The sequence below is a fragment of the Ostrea edulis genome, chromosome 6 (genome assembly GCF_947568905.1).
Source record: "Ostrea edulis chromosome 6, xbOstEdul1.1, whole genome shotgun sequence".
Classification (NCBI taxonomy): Eukaryota; Metazoa; Mollusca; class Bivalvia; order Ostreida; family Ostreidae; genus Ostrea; species Ostrea edulis.
In genome coordinates this window covers 57822897-57844634 of record NC_079169.1, presented here as the reverse complement: position 1 = coordinate 57844634, position 21738 = coordinate 57822897, and the positions used below count along the sequence as shown (strand labels likewise).

Sequence of the window (21738 nt, the reverse complement as noted above, 5' to 3'; positions counted from 1 at the left end):
AACACAAGAGTTTCCAACGCGAAATCATATAGAATGTTTTGTATTACAACATACCCCCAGGAATTAAATACGTCAAAGTAATAAATAATCATGAATAAAGAATGTTTGGGCGAAGTAGATAGTTCAACAACAAATGTACTTTGCCGTTCTCACTATCCTCAACAGTGTAAACCTAGCCGTTACTGTCCTCCATGTTGCATTTCTTTGGTTTTATTTTGAAAGACGTTAAGAATGACGTCACAATGACGTGACATCACAAACGTTACTGAACTCCGCACCGTCGGCCTTTGGCGTGACCATCGCACTTTGGGGTCCGTAACGTTAACAAACGATCGCACTTTGGCGCAGACCATCGCACTTTGGAGCGATCATCGCACTTTAGAGTCTTACACACACACACACACACACACACACACACACACACACACACACACACACATATATATATATATATATCACAAAACATTAGCAATTGTACGAGTAATTGTTATTTTCAAAAATCAAACAATTAGAAAAGTTGTATATTGCATAATGTTTGTGAATTACAAAGAAGTCCTGGCTCAACGCTTTCATTCTGGATTATACAACAGTAAATGAATGCACAGAGCAACGGATCTATGCAAAAAAGAACACAAGTAACACAAACATACATAACATTACTACCACTACAGAATAGAACATTACCGCAATTACCTCAGTGAAAACTGTCCATGCTGTACGACTCTGCCGCTCTTGTTTCGTTTTGCTACATCACGTTCTCTTTTTGCCACTTTTTGTAACTCACGTTGCTTAACAAGAAACGCATCGTGATTATCATCAATTTGTTGCTGAACCTTTTTCATAGCTTCCTCCATCATCGTTTCTTTGAAAGTGTTGTTCCTTTCTCTTTCAGCAACGCATTTTTCTGCAGAAGCCAAAACATAGAAATGGCTGTTTTCTGCGCGACCTCGACCTGCATTGATATTACAAAATGCATGTACAAGCAGTATTGTTTAAAAATATTTGGATGAAAATAATAAGAACAAGAGGCCCATGGGCCACATCGCTCACCTGAGTCACCTTGGTCCATATCAGAAGACTTTCCATATATATTTGCATGTAAAACCGTAGTCCCTATTATGGTCCCAAACCTACCCTGGAGGCCATGGTTTTTGCAAACTTGAATCTCAACTATGTCAGAAAGCTTTCATGTAAATGTGAACTTCTTTGGCCCAATGGTTCTTGAGAAGAAGATTTTTAAAGATTTTCCCTATATATTTGTATGTAAAACTTTGATCCCCTATTGTGGCCCCATCCTACCCAAGGGGGCCATGATTTTAACAAACCTGAATCTGCACTATGTCAGAAAGCTTTCATATAAATCTCAGTTTTTCTGGCTCAGTGGTTCTTGGGAAGAAGATTTTTAAAGATTTTTCCGATATATTTGTATGTAAAATTTTGATCCCATATCGTGGCCCCATCCGACCCCCGGGGCCAGGATTTTAACAATTTAGAATATGCACTATATCAGAAAGCTTTCATATAAATCTCAGCTTTTCTGGCTCAGTGGTTCTTGAGAAGAAGATTTTTAAAGATTTTTCCTATATATTTGTATGTAAAACTTTGATCCCTTATTGTGGCCCCATCCGACCCCCGGAGGCCATGATTTTTACAATTTAAAATCTGCACTACCTAATAAAGTTTATCGATAAATTTCATCTTTTCTGGCCTAGTGGTTCTTGAGAAGAAGATTTTTTTAATGACCCTACTCTATTTTGACTTTTTCTTGATTATCTTCCCTTGGAAGGTGTCCTGGCCCTTTATCTTAACAATTTCGAATTCCCTTTACCTAAGGATGTTTTGTGCCAACTTTGGAGGAAATTGGCCCAGTGGTTTTTGAGAAGAAGTAAAAAATGTTAAAAGTTTACAGACGGATGGACGGACAGACGGACGGACGCCGGAATACGGGTGATCAGAATAGCTCACTTGAGCTTTTAGCTCAGGTGAGCTAAAAATGAACAGCAATAAATTTTGTGTTTTCTCGAGGAAACAATTCTTTTCCCAGAAACATTCTTTTGCGTTAATTTTATTTACATAGAATTAAAATTATTTTTCCAATGGGTACATGAATTCACATAAACTGGTCTTGCAATTCATGATTAAAATTGTGATGTGAATACATGTCAAATTTAGTTTCCAAGAGTTTGAAATTCAAACATTTTTACTACCAGTCCAATTTCAAAACACTGTGCAACATTACACAGCGGCTCTTAAATTTCAGAAATTCAGTCGGCTGGGACCAAATTTTCAAAACAGAATGCAATAAGAATATGGACCAAGGACCATGACTTTATCAAATGTAGTTGGTTGATGTGAGTTATACATTAACCATCCATGAAAATGTTTAAGATAATGGACAGTGATCAATCTCATATATCCTACGTGTTTAGTAAACCAGAAGTGATAAAAGAATTAGATAAGTTACATGAGGAATATGTTTTTTGGTTCCAGCTGACAAAGCTTGTAACAACATTGTCTGTTTGTAAGGTTCATTATTACAACTGCATTTTAAACGAACTTGGCATTACTTCCACTTTTAGTAATCGTACCTATACCCCAACTGCCCTTTCAAAAGACGAAATTCTTCAAAGTCATGCTTTAGTTTTAGACACATTTAATATCACAGTGAATGGGTCGGATGAATATGAGTTACCGTACCTATATTGGATTCCTAAACTTCATAGAAACCCTTAAAAACATAGATACATTGCCGGATTCAGTAAATGTTCTACCAAGCCCCTGTCTTTGCTCCTCTCGAAAATATTAACAACTGTGAAGGAGAAAATCTAAACGTACTGTGCGACTACATATGCCAGAAGTGGTGTGAATCAAATGTGGATTCTAAAAATTCTAAAGAATTTTGAGTAAACTTGAAATCACAAAACTTTTCTCAAATTAACAACATCAAAACGTATGACTGTTCAACTCTTTACACGACCATTCCTCATGATAAATTAAAGACTAGTATTTTGGACATCATAGACAGTTGCTTCTTCAACAAAAATGGAAAACGGAAATATTCCTATCTAGTGATCAGTCATCCAAAAATTAGTATGTTAAACGCCATTCTGATTCCACGCACAAGTACTCTGAAGTTGAAATGAAAAAATATGCTAAAGTTCCTCATTGACAATATCTTCGCGGTTTTTGGTGATCAGGTCTTCCACCACTCTGTTGGAATCCCCATGGGCACGAATTGTGCTCCTTTTTTTAGCTGACATGTTTTTTATATTCATATGAAGCAGAATTGATTCAAAAACGTCTACGTGAGAAGAAAAATCTCTTGCTGTGGCCTTACATTCGACATTTAAATATATCGACGATGTATAATAATTTTCATTCATATGTCGATTCAATATATCCCAGTGAACTTGAAATAAAAGTTACCACAGAGTCGTCCACTTCTGCTTCATACTTAGATATCTTATTGAAAGTAGATATTAACGGCAAACCAACAACTCAACTTTATGACAAACGGGATGATTTCAACTTCTCCATCGTCAACTTCCCATATTTATGTAGCAATATTCCATTATCACCTGCATATGGTGTTTACATCTCTCAAATGATTCGATACGCAAGAGCTTGTTCTGCGTTTGGTAAGTTTTTAAATCGAAGCAGGCTACTGACAAACAAGTTGATGGTGCAGGGATTCCAACAATCTCGTTTAAAATCAGCATTTCGCAAATTCTATGGTCGTTATAACGATGTAGTTTGCCAATACAACCTATCATTGGGTCAAATGCTGTCTGACGTGTTTGATGCCGATTGTTAGGCCGTTCTTGGCACACTGATTTTGACTACGGATAACTCCGTTTACCTGATCAAGATATAGGGCTCACGGCGGGTGTGACCGGTCGACAGGGGATGTTTACTCCTCCTAGACACCTGATCCTACTTCTGGTATATCCATGGGTCCGTGTTTGCCCAACTTCCTGTTTTGTATTGCTTATAGGAGTTATGAGATTGATCACTGTTCGTTATATTTGCCTTTCATTTAGAAAACAAAATTGAGTACGTGGCAAACACAGCTGACCCCTGGAAACTAGTGGTGAGATCAGGCCTTTTAAACACCATAAACTGAGAACCATACCTCAAAGATTTATCTAGCACATAATTTAAAAGTTGCTGGTTTATAAAACTTAAACAGAGAATGTACTTTTGGGGATTGAACTTTATAAAACGAACATACACGTATGAGTTTACACATTGCTCATGATTTGAAATAAACCCTCGTTGTCTTAAATTTTAGCTTTTGAATATAGAGTTTGGAGAACATTTTCGGTGACATGTTATATTTCAAACAAAATGATGATGTGAAGAGGACCACACCAATGTACTCTGAAGTTGATATAAAAAGATGCTGGTGTTCCTCAATGACACTACCTTCGTAGTCTTTGGTGATCAGGTCTTCCAACAATCTTATAGAATTCCCATGGGCACGAATTATGTTCCTTTATCACTGACCTGTTTCAATATTCTTACAAAGCTTAATCTATTCAAAACCTTTTACATGAGATGAAAACATATCTTGCTGTAGCCTTAAACTCAACATTTAGATACCGGTAGATCAGCTACGTTTTATTTACGAACAATAATCATTTTCATTCAAATTTTCTTCGGTATATCCAACTGAACTCGAAATAAAAGTTACCACAGTCTTCTACATCTGCTTCAAACTCATATATTTTATTGAACATGGATGTTATCGGCAAACTAGCATCTCAACTTTATATGACAAACTGGATTATTTCAGCTTTTCCATCGTCAACTACCCATAATTCATTTAGCAATATTCCATTATCACCTGCATATGGTGTTTATATTTATATACCGATTCGATACACAAGAGCTTGTTCTACATATGATCACTTTTTGAAAATCGAGACAGGCTACTGACAAATAAGTTGATGTTTGAGGGGTTTCAACAATCTCGTTTAAAGTCAGCATTTCGCAATTTTTATGGTCGTTATAACGATCTAATTTACCATTACAACCTGTCATTGGGTAAAATGTTTCATACTAAATGAGGTCGTTCTTTGCACGCTGATTTCAACAACAGATTACTCCGTTTTCCTGTTCAAGATAGAGGGGCTATGGCGAGTGTGTGTGCCTAGTCAAATAGGGAATACTTACTCCTTCTAGGTATCTGCCTTCAATACCATAAACTAAGAATAAAGTTTAAACGGATTAATCCTTAGTCAAAATCAGTATGTGAAGAACGGCCTAACAATTGGTATGAAACATTTTAGATAGCATTCGACATAATGACAGATTGTTTTTGCACAATGACCATAGCACTTGCAAAATGTTGAATTTTAACGATACTGTTGAAACCTTGTCACATCAACTTATTTTATTTGTCAGTAACTTGCCTCGGTTAGAAGACGCTTTTGGGTATCGAATCAGTTGTGTCATGTAAACACCATTTACATGTAATAATGGAATATTAGTGTATGGATATGGGATTTCGTTCTTTGAGTGAACTTTCAGTGTAAGTTGGACTATCAAATGTGGGATCAAGATCAAACTCTTCTAAAATACAGTTGTAAAATGATCATGAAATCGATGACAATATTGTAGAAAGCTTTGTCAGTTGGAACCAATACATATTTCTCGTGTGATTTATTCAATTCCTTCATCACTGATTGATACGGGATTTTAATATTCCTCTCATTCTTTTTAACCATTCTGACAAAGTATCTAAGTCTTCCTCTTCATTTTCAGCCCATCATAATCGTCGATAGATTCCATGATAGAGATGACAATTAAAAGATTGGGACTCCCTGAATTTCGGATCTTTGAAATGAGTTTGTTATTTTAGGTCGTCATTTTGAAATAATTACATGTACATAAGTAATGATATGTGCTGCAGGATTACAGTTCAAAAAAAGATTACCTCTTGCTTGCACCATAGAAATAGGATTTCCAGCGTAGTCATATCTTACAACGAGATTACACTCTCTGATATCCAATCCCTCTTCTGCAATAGTGGTTGCAACGATGATTTTGAACTGGCCATCTTTAAAGAGCTCGATTGCATTTATCTGTTCATGTTTTGTCATACCTGCAAAAGATTGGAAAGGATTTACATGTTAGAATTCATCTCATTATTATACAAGGTCTGAGATTCTGGCGAAAATTAGGCATGAATTAAAGAGGAAAGATGCTACCCACCTCCATCTATATTGTGAGCCTGAGCACCGGTGTATTTCCGGGCTTTTATATGTTGCAATTCCTTTGTGCTATCCATCCATGAAACAAGAATATTTGCAAGAATACGAGTTCGCACAAAGACGATTCCTCTCATGTTTGATTCTTCAGCATATCTGGCTATTATGATATCTTTTAGCTTCAGTAGAAGAGGATTTTCTGCGGTCCTTTCTCTGTCTAAGGCGCATTCTTCTAATGCTACATATTCCTCTGGAATGATTTAGATAAGCGTGTATATGTGTGAGAGAGAAAAAAATGGAATAGAGGGAAAAATACAAATACATTTGACATAGAATTACCTTCAAATAACGCTTTAACTCTCTTCTCTATTTCATTTTCGTTTTTAGCTAATTTAAGGTTCTCTATGCCAGATTTAATGCAATACAGAGCATCAGTTGCTCTTGCATATGAATGATGGATGAGGCCATTGTTGTATATCTGAAAGAAATTAAATTATGAACAAATATGCCACTTCTTGCAAATGATGATTTATATATTGCCAGTGTTTCAACAGTTTTAAAGTAAACATTTATATTCTGCGAAATATGAAAATCGAGGTACGCATTCACTGGAATTATTCAACAGCTCTTTTTTTTTTTTTATCAGATGTCACTTTGTACATCATATTTTGCTTGCATTCCCAAAACAGTAAACATATATTGTACTATAGACTATAGCTAAAAATAGCTCGGATATTTCAAGGTAAAGCACACCTCTAAATATTTCCTTAGAGTATACAGCGATCGAGTTGCTTCAGATTTGGTAAGCTTTGCTAATGATTTCAAAAGGGTTTCCTCCAACCACTGGGTATACTGCTCATTGCCTTTTGATGAGGGGGGTTTTACAGCGTTCCTGTCCACAACCTCGACTGAAATAAACAACTAAATGAGATCCTCAACCAAAGTCGTTCTTAGTCGTTAAAGAAAATGATTGAGAATGTCATCATTATAAGGATTACTGTAACTGAACATTGTGCCTATGTAATATAAAACATCATTCAAATTGTTAAGCATACATACCGTCTGTGTCTTCCAAATACATTTCAGTTGTAGTCATTAGCACTTTTACACGCTCTCCAAACGCATCCCTCCGACGTATAGGTACCTCTTTGATGACTGAAAGATTGATTATAATTATTCAATCAATGTTCAACATCTCGTCCCAACAAGTTTTTTTATACTCATATCGATGTGCCATTAGCATTTGGAGAAGTACCACTTTTAAAAATATATTCTATGAAGTTAGATTATTATAACGAGGATTTGTATCGTTCAAACGCCTCCCGTAATATAGCATTTGGTTTAAATATACAAATCACCCTAAATCACCCGCAACCTTCTTTTCTATGCAAATGAACTCAGGGTGGTCACAGCCAGATATTGGTCCATGAAATTCCCATGAGAGAAGGAAATTCATTCGAAATTAGTAAAGACACATATTATGCTTTCAACAATATGACGTTTGAAAAGGCGATAAACAATCAGCATAGTAGATAAGTCATAATATAAGATGATCAATTATAATAGGAACAAAACAGGTTTGTCCTTCTAACGCGATGAATAATTACACATTGGAGAGAGATCAAGGAAAACAACAGCATACATTGTTCTGGCGAGTTCACATGTCTTCCCAAATCAGCCTTGTTTTCCTGTACTGTCACCAGGTACTCGGCGTCCATATTAGACATGATTGTTTGTACATGTTCTGTAGCCTTTTCAACTGTTTTGGCTTTTCCTACTCCAATGGACGCCGTAAAACCGACTACCTACTCAGATGATACAAATACACGATATAGTATATCCATGATATAGATTGATCTTATCGTAAAACGAACTTTCAAAGTTTATTATCCAAAAGGTATCTCTCTTTCTCCGACAAAATTGAAGAAACTGATAAGAAAAGCCAAAATCAGTTCCTTTGGCAGTTACTCAAAACGAAGAGCAATAAGTAATTTTAAATGTATTGTAGATGTCGAAAGCTGAAGAGTAAAGTCAAACAGATTTGTGATTTGTTAAAATACAAGAGGCCCATGGGCCTAGAATCGCTCTTCTGATACATTGTAGAACAGGCAAAAATTCTCACTAACCAAGATTCATCAATTAACAAAGTTTGATGATATTAAGAGGGTGTCCATTATGATATCAGGCAGAGGTCGGCACATGCTATCTCTCAGATTTTCATGAAACTTTGTGGACAGGTTCCTACTGACCCCAATATGAAATTTGCCAAATAAAAAGTTTCTATCATGTTTAGTTTGGGTTCAACATGGAAAAACAACTTTGAGATAATTTTCGGTGCAAAAAGGTCACGAAATATTGGAAAAAAGTGCTATGTTTGAACAGCTCTAAAATGTCATATAACTAAAAAATAGAGAAAAGCAATATTTTATATGTTAGATATACACTATATGCAATAACTAAGAGGGTTTTTGTGTGTATATTCATCCAATGAATGAATTTATTAATTGTTAAAATTGCACATATTTCACACCAATATATTTTACAAAATAATGATCAAAATATAAGATCTCACAAAACCCAATACAATGTCTCAAAAGAAATAGATTATGTATAACCAGAAACTTGAAGAGGTGTATTTCAAGTTACAAAAATAAATTCAGTGGGAAAAGCAAGGTTTGATGGTGAAAAGTTGAACTGAAATCTCAAAATTTTCAATAAGTGCAAAAAGGTCAACTACTTAAATGAAGATTGTTGAACTACATAAATAGAAATAAATATGAAGTAGATATAACAAATCAATGATTAAATGATTAAAATTCATGAAAAATTACTAGAACATATGAACATTCAGAAATAAATTTCATGTCTTTGTATACATTCTATATAATAAAGGCAAAAAAATGCCTATGTAATTCATTGTATAAAATTTTACAATGTTGATTTTTAGAGGTCATTTCTGACACAGGATTTGAGATAATAGTCAATTAATTAACACACATATATGAAGTTAAAATTATCAGTAAATCAAATTTTAATAAATTGCCTATCATGAAGAATCTAAATTCATTCACTCACATTACAAACTTGACATTGGCAGATCCCGAGGGGGTTGGGGGGGAGGGGTAGAAAACACCCTCTCCTTTTCTCTGGGACATCTAGATAGTTATTTAGCATTAACCAGAAATTTTTTGACCCTCTCCTTTTCTCTGGGACATCTAGATAGTTATTTAGCATTAACCAGAATTTTTTTGACTCTCTTGTAAAGCATTTCCCTTTGCATTCATGAAATAACATGCCATATTCCATTTTCTGCCTACATCAGATTGGCAGACTTGCTTTAATGCATGTTTACTCTGATGTTGAAATATATATTGACCACTTCCAGATACACAAAATGTTTGTTGAATTTTACCCAGTGACAGAAAATGTTCATAAAGTATCTTCAACTGATGCATAAAAGGTTACATGTAACTAGCAATCAATAATAAACATATTTACTTTATCAATTCATCGGATATGACCTAATGCAGATTTTAGATCATTTTTCTGGACCCCCCCCCTTTCAAATCACTGTCTCTGTCTCTGTTTAACAAATGACAATAAACAAATCATGTCTTAATGCCTGGTACTTAGTAGCATGGTTTGCAAAGTAAGAGCTAGTGCATATTTCTGACATTTGTTACAAACAAACTTTTCCCCTAGAAATTATGAAAATTGGCACTGAATTTATATTGATACATGTATATTAACAATTGATACATTTCACAGTATGGAATCTTATTTTGCCACCCCACCACTCTCTTCTAATTTATGTCTAATGCCATAGCAGTGTTTCTTTTGAATATTGGTTCACAAACAGGAATAAAATTTGTCACTTCAAAAATTGAAATATGCTGCAACCATAGAGTTAAAGTAGTGGTCATCATTTGATTATCTTTGTCAGCTGCAAAGTGTTTCTGTGAAATAACTGTCAACATATCTAGATTGAAATGGAGCTATGAGTTCTGCAATTCCCCTTATAACTTCACAAGTCTTTTGTCTGTAGTAATTCTGTGTTCTCTCCAAAGCCTCTTCCTATCTTGGACTCAGCTGAGATCTAAATAACAACAGTTGTGTAAATTAATGGAAATAAAATGATGAACATGTTTAAATAGTAAATAGTACTGTAAGCAATGCACTAAGAAAGTCAAGATCATATGTTTGATATAGTCACAAGGTCAAAGGTCATGATATAAAATAAATTCTGGTCATTAGGCATTTCATGTGAAGCAAACTAACCCAATACCTTATCCCTCAAGATATAACAGATCTGGTAATAATGAATGTTTTTCAAAAGTAGGTCAACATGGTCAAAGTCAGAAGTTCAAAAGTAAAGCTCTTTTCATTAGTAATCTATAATATGTGAAATCTATATCAAAGCCCAATCCAAAGTGGCTGAGAAACTATATACCAATTTAAAGTTTTTGAAAATCATGCTATTTTAAAGACTAAGGTCAGGTACTAAATTAAAAGTCTGGTAATAAAGAATATACACATTTTGTATATCTTTATGTAAAATATCAATATAATAAAATCTGGGTTAAACTTCAAAACCAAGGTCACAATATCAAACAGCATGGTATAAAATGAAAGTTCTTGCCATAAGATATCTAAATACTAAACATAAAAGGCTAGACTACCTTATATATAGTTCAGGAGAATTGCCTACTGTAGGTTATATTTTGTTAAAAGTAGGCCAAGCACAAAAGTAAAAAAAAAATTGATATCAAAAGAAATGTCTTATTATAAGGAATAAAAATATGAGAGCCTTATTACTAACATGAGCAAGTTCCAGATAGATATCCCCCTCCCTGACTTTAGTCATGGGTGCATAGAAATGAAAAATGAATCAACACAAATTAGGAACATTTGCAGTTTGAAAGGATTTAGTGTGGCCCTGCTAACCTTGAAAAGAATTTGTTTTAATTTCCTGTATATTCCCACATCATACTTTGATCTCCTCCATACCCTAATTATTTAGCCTCTTTAGCCTTTAGCTCAGGTGAGCTAAAAAAACCCAACTATATTTTCATTGATTCAAAAATTAAACCACATTCTGATTTCAAAACATCACCTCTGACTTATATATATATGTATATATATACGAGCTAGTATTTGAAATTATCTAAACAAGAATTGTCTGAAGAGAGTTTAAAACTTGTCGAGTGGGTTAAAATCTTTGATAACAGTCATGAATTAAAAATGCATGTATGTGTTGTGTGTGGCATGGTGACATCACATAAAACTTCAATATGAAGGGTCAAGGTCGTAAGGTAAAAATGTTACTATCATATGACATGAAGGAACACACATTTCTGAAATATCCAACCCCCATCTCTAACCATTCTTATGTTATTGTCAAAGTTAAAGTTTTTATATTCTACATGTATGTCTGTCAAGTGAGTTAAAACAAAAGGATTGTGACATCATAACATTGGATGCCTTTGGTCAGGATTTGTCTCAAGAAATATACATGTCAAATGTGGAATTAAGCTCATATCTGTAATAGTTCTAAACTTACATAATTTATGAATTATGACAATATGACAAGGTCAGATGTACCATGTTCTGAATTTAAAATATTTTGATTGAAATAGATAAATATACTCACTGATACAGTCTGATAATTGGCTTGCAGTAGGGGTGATTTGACTATAATTATTTTCCAAATCTGTAATGAAATGGGTGTTGTATTCATTATCGAGATTTGGTAATTGGTATATACATGTATGTCACACTAATACACTTTAGTACCTGTGTGCATGCAAATAAATCATCAGATTTTGTGTCATGTTAAACCATCTGAATTCTATAATCCATTCAGCTTAAATTTAGAGAAATTAATGATATACATCAACCTGTAACACACACCCCACCTCCACCCCCACACACATAATGGTTCTTATAGTTGCATAATTACATGAATAAATATACATGTATATCATTATTATTTTTATATTTATTGTTCGGTTTTTGTCACATACATACATGTACATATACTACCCTCTCACACTGATTCATTCATCCTTTAATAGTTATTAAATCTAGGAATCCAAAAAACAAACACATGTGAAAAGTAGCTAGTAAAAAAAAATCAGTCAAAAATAATCTGATATAATTTTAATATATATTATTTTTTATGCATGCATGCTGATATGTACATAGCTTGCAGGACAATAAACACTTTTCACCACTTTCATCTTGTTTTTGTGTGATTCTATTGTTTCTTAATTCAATGATTTGTGGATAAACATTGTGTTGTAGTACAGATTTATCATTTTAATCATTATTATTTTAAAAAGAATAATTTCATCAAATGAATTGTTTGCATTGACACATCATGAGAACTTGCATCAAAATTGTCTCGCAATCAAAGACAGTTTTCAAAGAAAAATAACAGAGAAAATTCGACATTTATACTTACCACTTCCAACGGGAACAAATATTTCCCTTGAAACATTGAAGTTTACTGCTCTGTCTGCTTTACACTTTCCTTTGTGTAGTAGATAACTACATTTGGTGGTGGTTGCCTCCAGTAAATCCCAAAGAATCGCAATGACCTCGGCATACTAGTAAGCATCTGCACCGTGCACGATAGTTTAAACAGTTAAACTTTTACGTCGAATTCGAAGTACCCCGATCTGTACAGCAGGGGGTCAATCTCGGTTGAATATTACACGCAGTTCCAACTTTAAAATATCTTGAATATCCACTTATGTCTTTTGAACAATTATTAAGGATTGACAAGTCCCTAAAATAAGGACCACTTCTAGAAAAACTTCACGTTTCTATCACTTGTCAGCCATATCTGTTTACCCACGAAACTTTGATAAGGTCCGGGCTGAATATTTATTTTTCACCATCAAATTAAAAAAAAAAAAAAATTCCACGTTTACACTTGATAAAAAAATCGAGATAAGTGAAAAATGTTCTAAATAAATACTGTTTTCTTCGAAAATTACAATTTATGCAAGTTTCGGATCATTTTACATTTTTTACGCCAAGGGAGGTAACTCAAATTACTGGCTTTTTGGCTACTTCTGTCAGTAAATGCTCAACAACAGCATTGTTTCCCAGCAATTTTATTGTTTCCTCTTAATTATTAAGGAATTTCCTTCAAATATTGTTTATACTTTCTGGACAAATTTTATTGTATTGGGTATTATTTAACGTTACAAAATGATCATTTTCTATAGATTATATAGTGTCCTCGAATTTATGAAATAGGCCAAGTTTTGGCATCTAACAATTTTTTTGGTGAAATTCACTTTACATACGATAAAATTGGCGTATGACCTTAACTTTTATTGGGTATGAATAAAATTTTGGGGAATTGCATGTGCCAGCCGTATTATAGCTACTGCTTGATATCTCCGTGGACGGCCTCTTAAGTCAAATAGTACCTGAAAATTTAAATGTAACTGTCCAAAAGTAGGTCATGGTAACCTACTTTTGGTCGACACACTGAAGACTCAAGATGCATCAACTGACAAGTCAAATAGTAATCAAATATAGCCGTCAAATTCCAAAAGAAGGCCACAGTGACCTACTTTTTGGTCGACACACTCCAAAAACTCAAGATGCATCAACTGACAAACTTTGATAATTGAAGTCAAATAGTATCTGAAATATTCAGATATAAACGTCAAATTCCAAAAGTAGGTCACAGTGACCTACTTTTTGGTCGACACATTCTGGAGACTCAAGACCTATCAATTGACAAAGTTTGATGATTGTATGTCAAATACTATCTGAAATATTCAAATATAGCCGTCAAAATCCAAAAATAGGTCACGGTGACCTACTTTTTAGTCAACACACTCTGAAGACTCAACATGCATCAACTGACAAAGTTTGATAATTGTAAGTCAAATAGTATCTGAAATACTAAAATATAGCCGTCAAATTCCAAAAGTAGGTCACGGTGACCTACTTTTCAGTCAACAAACTATGAAGACTCAAGATGCATCAACTGACAAAGTTTGATGATCCTAGCTTTCATAGTGGCCAAAATATGTATCTAAAATTGAAAATGTGAAATTTGAATGTCTGCAAAATTCAAAAAGTAGGTCACTGTGACCTACTTTTTTTTTTTTTAATAAATATGTTTCGAGGCCTCTAGGAGCATCAACTTACAAAGTTTGATGATTCTAAACCTCTCGGAATCTGAAATAACAACCTAAAATGTATTCATAAATGATTAGCCATAAAATTCAGAAAGTAGGTCATGGTGACATACTTTTCACATGACGCACTTCAAGGTCCTATGATCCATTAACTGACAACTTTTGATGATCATAGGCTCAAAAGTGTCCAAGATATGCATCAAAATCCATTTGATAATAATTACCTACGAAATTCAAAAAGTAGGTCACCATGACCTACTTTTGAGACAACATGATATTAGATCCTAAGATGCATCAACTGACAAAATTTGATGATCCTAGTCCTTATACTAAGCAAAATATCAAAGTTTTAACAAAACAAAATTTAAGGTAAACTTTGAACTGACCTCGAGACCACACCCTTTGCACCAGGATGATGCCTTGAACAATTTTTTTTTTTATCTACAACCTATCCTCATCCTTATGCATAAGTTTGGTGATAATTTGCACAGTGGTTCTTGAGAAGAAGATTTTTTAGCAACCACTACTTTTGTTTTCATAATTATCTCCCCTTGTTAAAGGATCACAACCCTAGTTTTAGTACAAATGAAAGCCCTTGGGCCAAGGATACCCTGTGACAAATTTGACAAAAATTGGCCAAAGGGTTCTTGAGATATAGCCTTTTCCCCCAAAAAAGTTGACGCACACCGCACGCCAAACATATGGCCATATGATTAGCTCTTTGAGCCTTCGGCTCAGAAGAGCTAAAAAGCTACTGACAAACAAGTTGATGGTACAGGGGTTTCAACAATCTCGATTGAAGTCAACATTTCACAAATTCTATGGTCGTTATAACGATCTAGTTCGTCAATACAACCCATCATTTGGTCAAATGCTGTCTGATGTGTTTCATACCGTTTGTTACGCCGTTCTTGGCACATTGATTTTGACTACGGATAACTCCGTTTTCCTGATCAGGATATAGGGCTCACGGCGGGTATGACCGGACGACAGGGGATGGTTACTCCTCCTAGGCACCTGATCCAACCTCTGGTGTGTCCAGGAGTGCGTGTTTGACCAACTTTCTATTTTGTATCGCTTATACGAGTTATGAGATTGATCACTGTTCGTTATCTTCACCTTTCATCATACAATGATATCATTTACAAACATGTTCGAGAATGATTTTCATACTTGAGGAAGCTGGGATTCTTCTTCCTTCGATAATTCCTGCTTGACGTCGATATAATGATTCATTATCTGTTGAAATGGATGGCTTCCATAACAGTGGTGGCATTCGTCAAAAATAAGCATAGAAAAGGACACGATGCTGACATCCCTTCTTATCAGGGCATTGACCAGCATTTGAGCTGTGACTACAAAAACATCATACCTGTAATAGAAGAAATCTGGCATCAGCTTGTATACCTTTACTGATACAGATTTGTCGCTGCACAAAGCAAATTTTTACCAATTTACTAAAGAATAAGTATTTGAACAATTTTACAGGTGCCTCTCTAAAACTTGGGGTCCACGTGACCACAGTAAAAAAAAAAAAACAATTTGGAGAATTCGGAAATCGGTACTTTGATCGACGAATTTTAAAGTTTACGCGAATCATATCTAACGCGTCAGGGTAGTAAAATTCATGTCGTTTCCCCAGGTCATGTATCTGATTTTAAAACTCTATTCATCTGACATATAAATTATAGAGAAACTAAATATTCTTACTTGTGTGTGTTCATTCTTTATTTGTTGCAGCGGAAATATTAATGACGCATGTAATGATCATTCACATTTCTAAATTTAATGATATTGATAGGTAATAATTACAGCCGACTATGAAACAGACCAATTGATTCCCAAGTTGAGATACCTGGTGATGTGTCAATGCAAATTACCAAGTCGTCAATACGTGTTTTTTAACTGTTACAACTATTAACGAAGAAATTCTCAAGGTACTACAATGTAATTTGGTCACAAATGACCGACAGCATCATATGTATACATGTAAACATTTTGAGGTACTGAGAGTAAATGTTAAAGGATTATACATAACTGGACAAACCTTTACCTCGAGAGAACGACAGTAGATATAAGACTCACGGCAGGTGTGACCGGTCGACATGGGATACTTACTCCTCCTAGGCACCTGATCCCACTTCTGGTATATCCAGGGATTCGTGTTTGCCCAATTCTCTATTTTGTATTTCTTATAAGGGGTTATGAGATTGATCACTGTTCGCTATCTTCTCTTCACCTTTTCAATAGATCTCGAGAACGAGAGTAAATGTGCTTATTTATATAGGCATGAAAAAGAAAGAGGAACCGGGATTACTTCGAAAGGTCGAAGTTCGAGCCATTGAGAGTCACCTGATTCATGATTATTAGAAGTTCGCAATAGAAAATGATTTTCATCTTTGTGTTTCATTAAATATACAATGTATACTTATGTATATCTACAAACTGCGGAAGAAGTGGCTTTATTTCTTGAAAATCTTCTTCTCTCTGAGAATCGCCTGATATCACTTTCAGTCGACATTCTACGTGGTCTCTTATTTTCTCTGACTGTTGGTTTGCTAAGTTGTTTTTGTCCACGATGAACACAGTTTTCTTTATTTTCCCCATTTCTTCCAAGTGATGCTACGGTAATATGAGTGAGAAATTGAAACCAATTCTTATCATTCAAAAACAAAGCGGAACAAAGAATATGTTAGTGCAATTTTAAAACGAATTGAAGAAAACGCAAGTAAAGTAAATACCTGAATTATTCTGATAGCCACATACGTTTTGCCACTACCGGTTGGTGAAATAATTATACAATTTTTCCCACTCATAGGTTTCTCTGCTTGTTCCAGTTGATATTGTCTCAATTTCAACGTCTTGTTTGGGATATCGTTCTTGCTCAACCTCTGTAAGTCATCTGAAATTTAAAAAAAGACATTTTGAAAATCATTATTACTAATATCACATTATCATCTAAATGAAAGTTATACGCTGGATAAAGTACTACAAACATGAATTTTACATAAAATTGAACATTTTTACCGTATTCAACATATTTCCTTTCCGTAAATTTGCGGTCAAATTCAGGGATATTATTTCTACCTGAGAGACTTTCTTCGGGATCCCCATTTCTGCTATAGAGAACTTTTACTTCAGTTGTGCTCTCTGTAAAGACAGATTTATTAGCCTGGCTACGTTCTCTTGTCTGTTTTGATATTTCGACTACTTCTGACGAATCTTTGCTTTTCATCAGGTCAGAGGAAAGGAGATCATCAAAGTTCAAGTCGGAACCAATACTATAATCCATTACTTCTGAATCCGTATAGGTCTTTTTCTCCCGAGTTTCAGCGTCTTCTTCACTAGCGTCGTAAGGAGACAGTTTTCCGTGTGCTCCTACTGCGATGTTTGGACCTGGGTATTTCTCATGCACTTCAGATACCTGAATAGGTTTCTCTAGAAAAAAATATATTTACTAGTTTATATAATAGCAGTAATATCATTAGATTATGGCATTTCTAAATAATGTGCGTTTTAGTATCACATTCCCTAAATCGTGTAAATGTCCTTTATTTAACTAAAATGCAAATGGCAATTTGCACGCACGCACACACACACACACACACACGAGAGAGAGAGAGAGAGAGAGAGAGAGAGAGAGAGAGAGAGAGAGAGAGAATCAATATTTTACGGTTCATACAGGTGGAAAATGTTAAATACATTTCTTATACAACTTCTGGTTTTCAACCTCAAAGCCTGATGAGTGTAATGCCTTGAACAAATTTTCATCTTTACCCATGTTCCAAATATTGTGTCAAATTTTGAAAATACAAAATGTTCATTTACCTTGGAATATAATGTGAATGAGCTTTACATAATTTTCTCAGTCTTAAAGAAATGAGTTCACGGTATATAAAAATGTTAAAGTACTCGCTTTCGTCTTGGTGGTTTGGTGGTTCCTTGTGAGCGGTCTCACTTTTCTCCCGATGGTTTGGTGGTTCCTTGTGAGCGGTCTCACTTTTCTCCTGATGGTTTGGCGGTTCCTTGTGAGCGGTCTCACTTTTCTCCTGATGGTTTGGTGGTTCCTTGTGAGCGGCCTCACTTTTCTCCTGATGGTTTGGTGGTTCCTTGTGAGCGGCCTCACTTTTCTCCTGATGGTTTGGTGGTTCGTTGTGAGCGGTCTCACTTTTCTCCTGATGGTTTGGTGTTTCTCTGTGAACGGTCTCTTCTGAAGACTGCTTCTGGTGGTTTCTCTTCTCCCATTCTTTAATCAATTCCATATACATGTTTAGTTGACTTTAACTTATGGTTTTAAAAAGATCATTGATACTAACAAACTACACATTATAGAAAACACAACCAACTAGATGCAAAACTCCATAAACAACCAATGTATCCACGAAATATTTTGTCTTGAAAAGCTGATTTAAATGGAAGCATCGCACCTACCTTCATGAAATTTATAGTCAATATCCTTTACAATGTGATGGAATTTTTTCTCGCATAGTACGGTAAGAAATAATCTATACCAATCCCCATGTTTCCTCCAAATTCTGTCCAAGAGAACAATAGTTGCTGCTAAAGCGCCTTTATTTCTTTGCTCAGCTTCTATTTGTTCATAGTCGCTATTCTCAAGAACACCATGTCCCACCAGTAAGCTAAGGACTTGGCTAGGGTCGAAACTTGCTTTAACAAATGTCATTTTCTTTCGTTGCAACATTCTAACGTATGTTGTACACACATGTCTTGGTACATATTCGCCTTTCAAGACTTTCGCCAGGTATATGTAACCTTCAGGAAAAAAAAATCATTTTCTTCATTTCAAGTAAAACACAGCTCAACCACTATTTACAACACACCAAATAGGCCTGACTCTCCTATCATGTCAGAAAGATTTACCTTGGTCTTGGACTATGTTGATGAATTGTTCCCACTTGTTTTCGTCATCACTCGCTTCTATAGCAATCAAGATATCCTCCATTGCTACTGTGGACCCCTCTCGATTTCCGGTTTGTATTATTTCCTCCTTGGTGCCTATCATGCAAAATGCAAAAATTGTACAACAGGTATTTTGTATATACAAAAGTTTCTAAACCCATGAAATGTTGAATAAATAAGTACAACAAAGCCAGTGTTTTCCATTCATTTCATTTGAACAGGCCCATTTAGAATTGTAACAGGCCGGGGGAGGGGGGTATGGGGATTCCCCCCATGAAATTTTGGAAAATTAGACGCAAAATCCTGCATTCTGAGGCATTTCAGGGGGCAAAATGACCCTTGTTCATATGCCACTTTTTAACCTACATTTTTAAATATATACCAAAGGGTTGAACATTTTTACTTCGGACAAGTTAGTCACAGTGGTGTTAAATACACACCTTTCCGATGTTTTGACTGGAAGAAATCATGTAAGGGCTATTCCAGAAATAAATACATGAGGGGGGGGGGGGGGGTCGGGAGGCACCTTTTGTATATACCAAGCACCCATAAAAAAAAATAAAAAATTACCCCATGACCCATCAAATTGATAAACTCATTTTACAATGACCCATCTAAAAAAAAAAAACTAACCAGACCCACTACAAAAATATTTTTAAAAATGAAAACGGTACAAATCTCGCGAGGTTTTCGGGACAAACATTCTAGTCAATGACGCGGTAATGCCTGTGCGACATTGTATCACAGTAGTTCTGAAGAAACGATGTCACATCAACAATCAAAGGCATCTATGGCGGGAATGTTGGAAAGATCGGGAGTCCAAACGATCCACGAATCGTTCGTCTTCTAATGGAGCCCGCGCCCGGAGGCCTCTATATCACCATCACACTGACTGATAAATATAACGCATCGGTACCCTCGTATAAATCAACTAACGTTTGCCTATTTTTATTAGAAAACGGAATACCTATTGGTTTCAAAATATTCCCAAAATCGATGCACTGTAATAATCTACAGAACAGAGTTCGCCGCCATCACGTCCAAAGGGACCCTACTAAACGCGCCTCTAATTTGAAGAGTGTCGTAATGGAAAGTTATGCGCTGCAAAGAGCGACAACTCTAATAGTTCTTTGTTACTTTCGAAAGCAGCATTTCGAAAGCACGTTTTCAATTTTCCCTCCGACGTTTTGTAACCAGCACGACAAGAGCGACAATAAAAATATTCTGAAAACTCAACACCCACGTGGCACAAAATAAAACAATAGAAACTACCCACTACCCATAATAAATATTTTTTTAACAGTCCAACCACGGACCAAATAAAATATGAAAAAATATGACCACCCACACAAAAAAAAATTCATTTGCCGCCCGACCCCCCCCATTTGATCATTTCTGGAACAGCCCTAATGTATTCGTTCGACACTTCATTATTTTTCACTGCCATGTGCTTCTCACGCGCAAGGTGAGAGTTTAAAATATCGTCCAATCAAAATCGCCGTTTCAAAAAGCTCTCGATAAAAACATAAACAAGGAAGAAATATGAAAGATATTTATAGTCAACCAATTGCTTCCGCATACTTTCTTTGCAAAGATTGATCGTGTAAATCAACATCACTGAAATTGACAACATATTATTTTTTGATTTTTTTTTATATTTGAACCGGCCAGAAAATCGTTTGAAACGGTCAATTTGGCCGGCGGCCGGTTCTTAGGGAAAACACTGCAAAGCATGTTTCGTATTGGAGTTGTTTAATCAGTGGAGGTATATCTTTCACTCGGTCGTATTCTAATGTTATGTATGGTTTGAGGCTGGAGTGTACATTATCCTGTATCTGATAAAAATCTTAGAATTTCATTGGCTGAAACAAATACTATATACAGTGATATTATGTCTCTAACTAACCTAATATTGCTAATTTGTCCCTTCCACGTGGTTTACTGACCAAGCATGTGTACTATGGCGTCATGAGAATACGTATAATTATACCTTGTCTAGTACCCGAGGCCTTCCGAGTGCAAGAACCCCGCTTACTAGGCTACAATTATACCATGTAACCAAAAATTAACCAGCGCCTATTTTGACGTCATAGGTTAGAACATTTTGAAAGTACTAAATGGTTTATTTTAAATTTACAGTTTGTTGAAAATTTTGTTTTTATTTCGTTGTTGTTGATTTAAATGTCGCAGCCATTTTTACATTGACGTACATTTGATAAAGTATCTGTTGCAGTCATGTATTATTCTTGTGCATTTAATACAACATTGGGAATGATTGATTGATTGTATCTTGTTTAACGTCTCTCTCGAGAATTTTTCACTCATAAGGAATGAAACATTCTCGACATAACGTAAAACAAACAAATCTTCTCTGTGCTGTGATGAGGATAAAGGTCACTCACAGTTCACTCATGGTTGCATGTCGGCATCAGTTGAACTGT

At 35.2% G+C, this 21738-nt stretch overlaps 1 protein-coding gene across 3 annotated transcripts in view; it reads right to left on the bottom strand.

Annotated features, from left to right (window-relative positions):
* Window positions 1-21738, bottom strand: part of LOC125648370 (antiviral innate immune response receptor RIG-I-like) — a 28915-nt gene that overhangs the window by 2213 nt on the left and 4964 nt on the right. For 2 of the 3 annotated variants that reach the window (XM_048875396.2, XM_048875395.2), the window contains exons 3-16: window positions 19259-19393; window positions 18809-19150; window positions 18294-18623; window positions 17465-17815; window positions 17119-17279; window positions 16824-16999; window positions 15551-15749; window positions 7855-8017; window positions 7272-7367; window positions 6966-7120; window positions 6552-6690; window positions 6217-6462; window positions 5939-6106; window positions 694-952 (exon numbers count right to left, since the gene is read on the bottom strand). In XM_048875396.2, the coding sequence (XP_048731353.2) occupies window positions 694-952; window positions 5939-6106; window positions 6217-6462; window positions 6552-6690; window positions 6966-7120; window positions 7272-7367; window positions 7855-8017; window positions 15551-15749; window positions 16824-16999; window positions 17119-17279; window positions 17465-17815; window positions 18294-18623; window positions 18809-19150; window positions 19259-19393 (2920 nt within the window). Of the gene's footprint in view, window positions 1-693; window positions 953-5938; window positions 6107-6216; window positions 6463-6551; window positions 6691-6965; window positions 7121-7271; window positions 7368-7854; window positions 8018-15550; window positions 15750-16823; window positions 17000-17118; window positions 17280-17464; window positions 17816-18289; window positions 18624-18808; window positions 19154-19258; window positions 19394-21738 lie in introns of those variants that run through there. The other variant, XM_056140219.1, reaches the window with a different exon arrangement.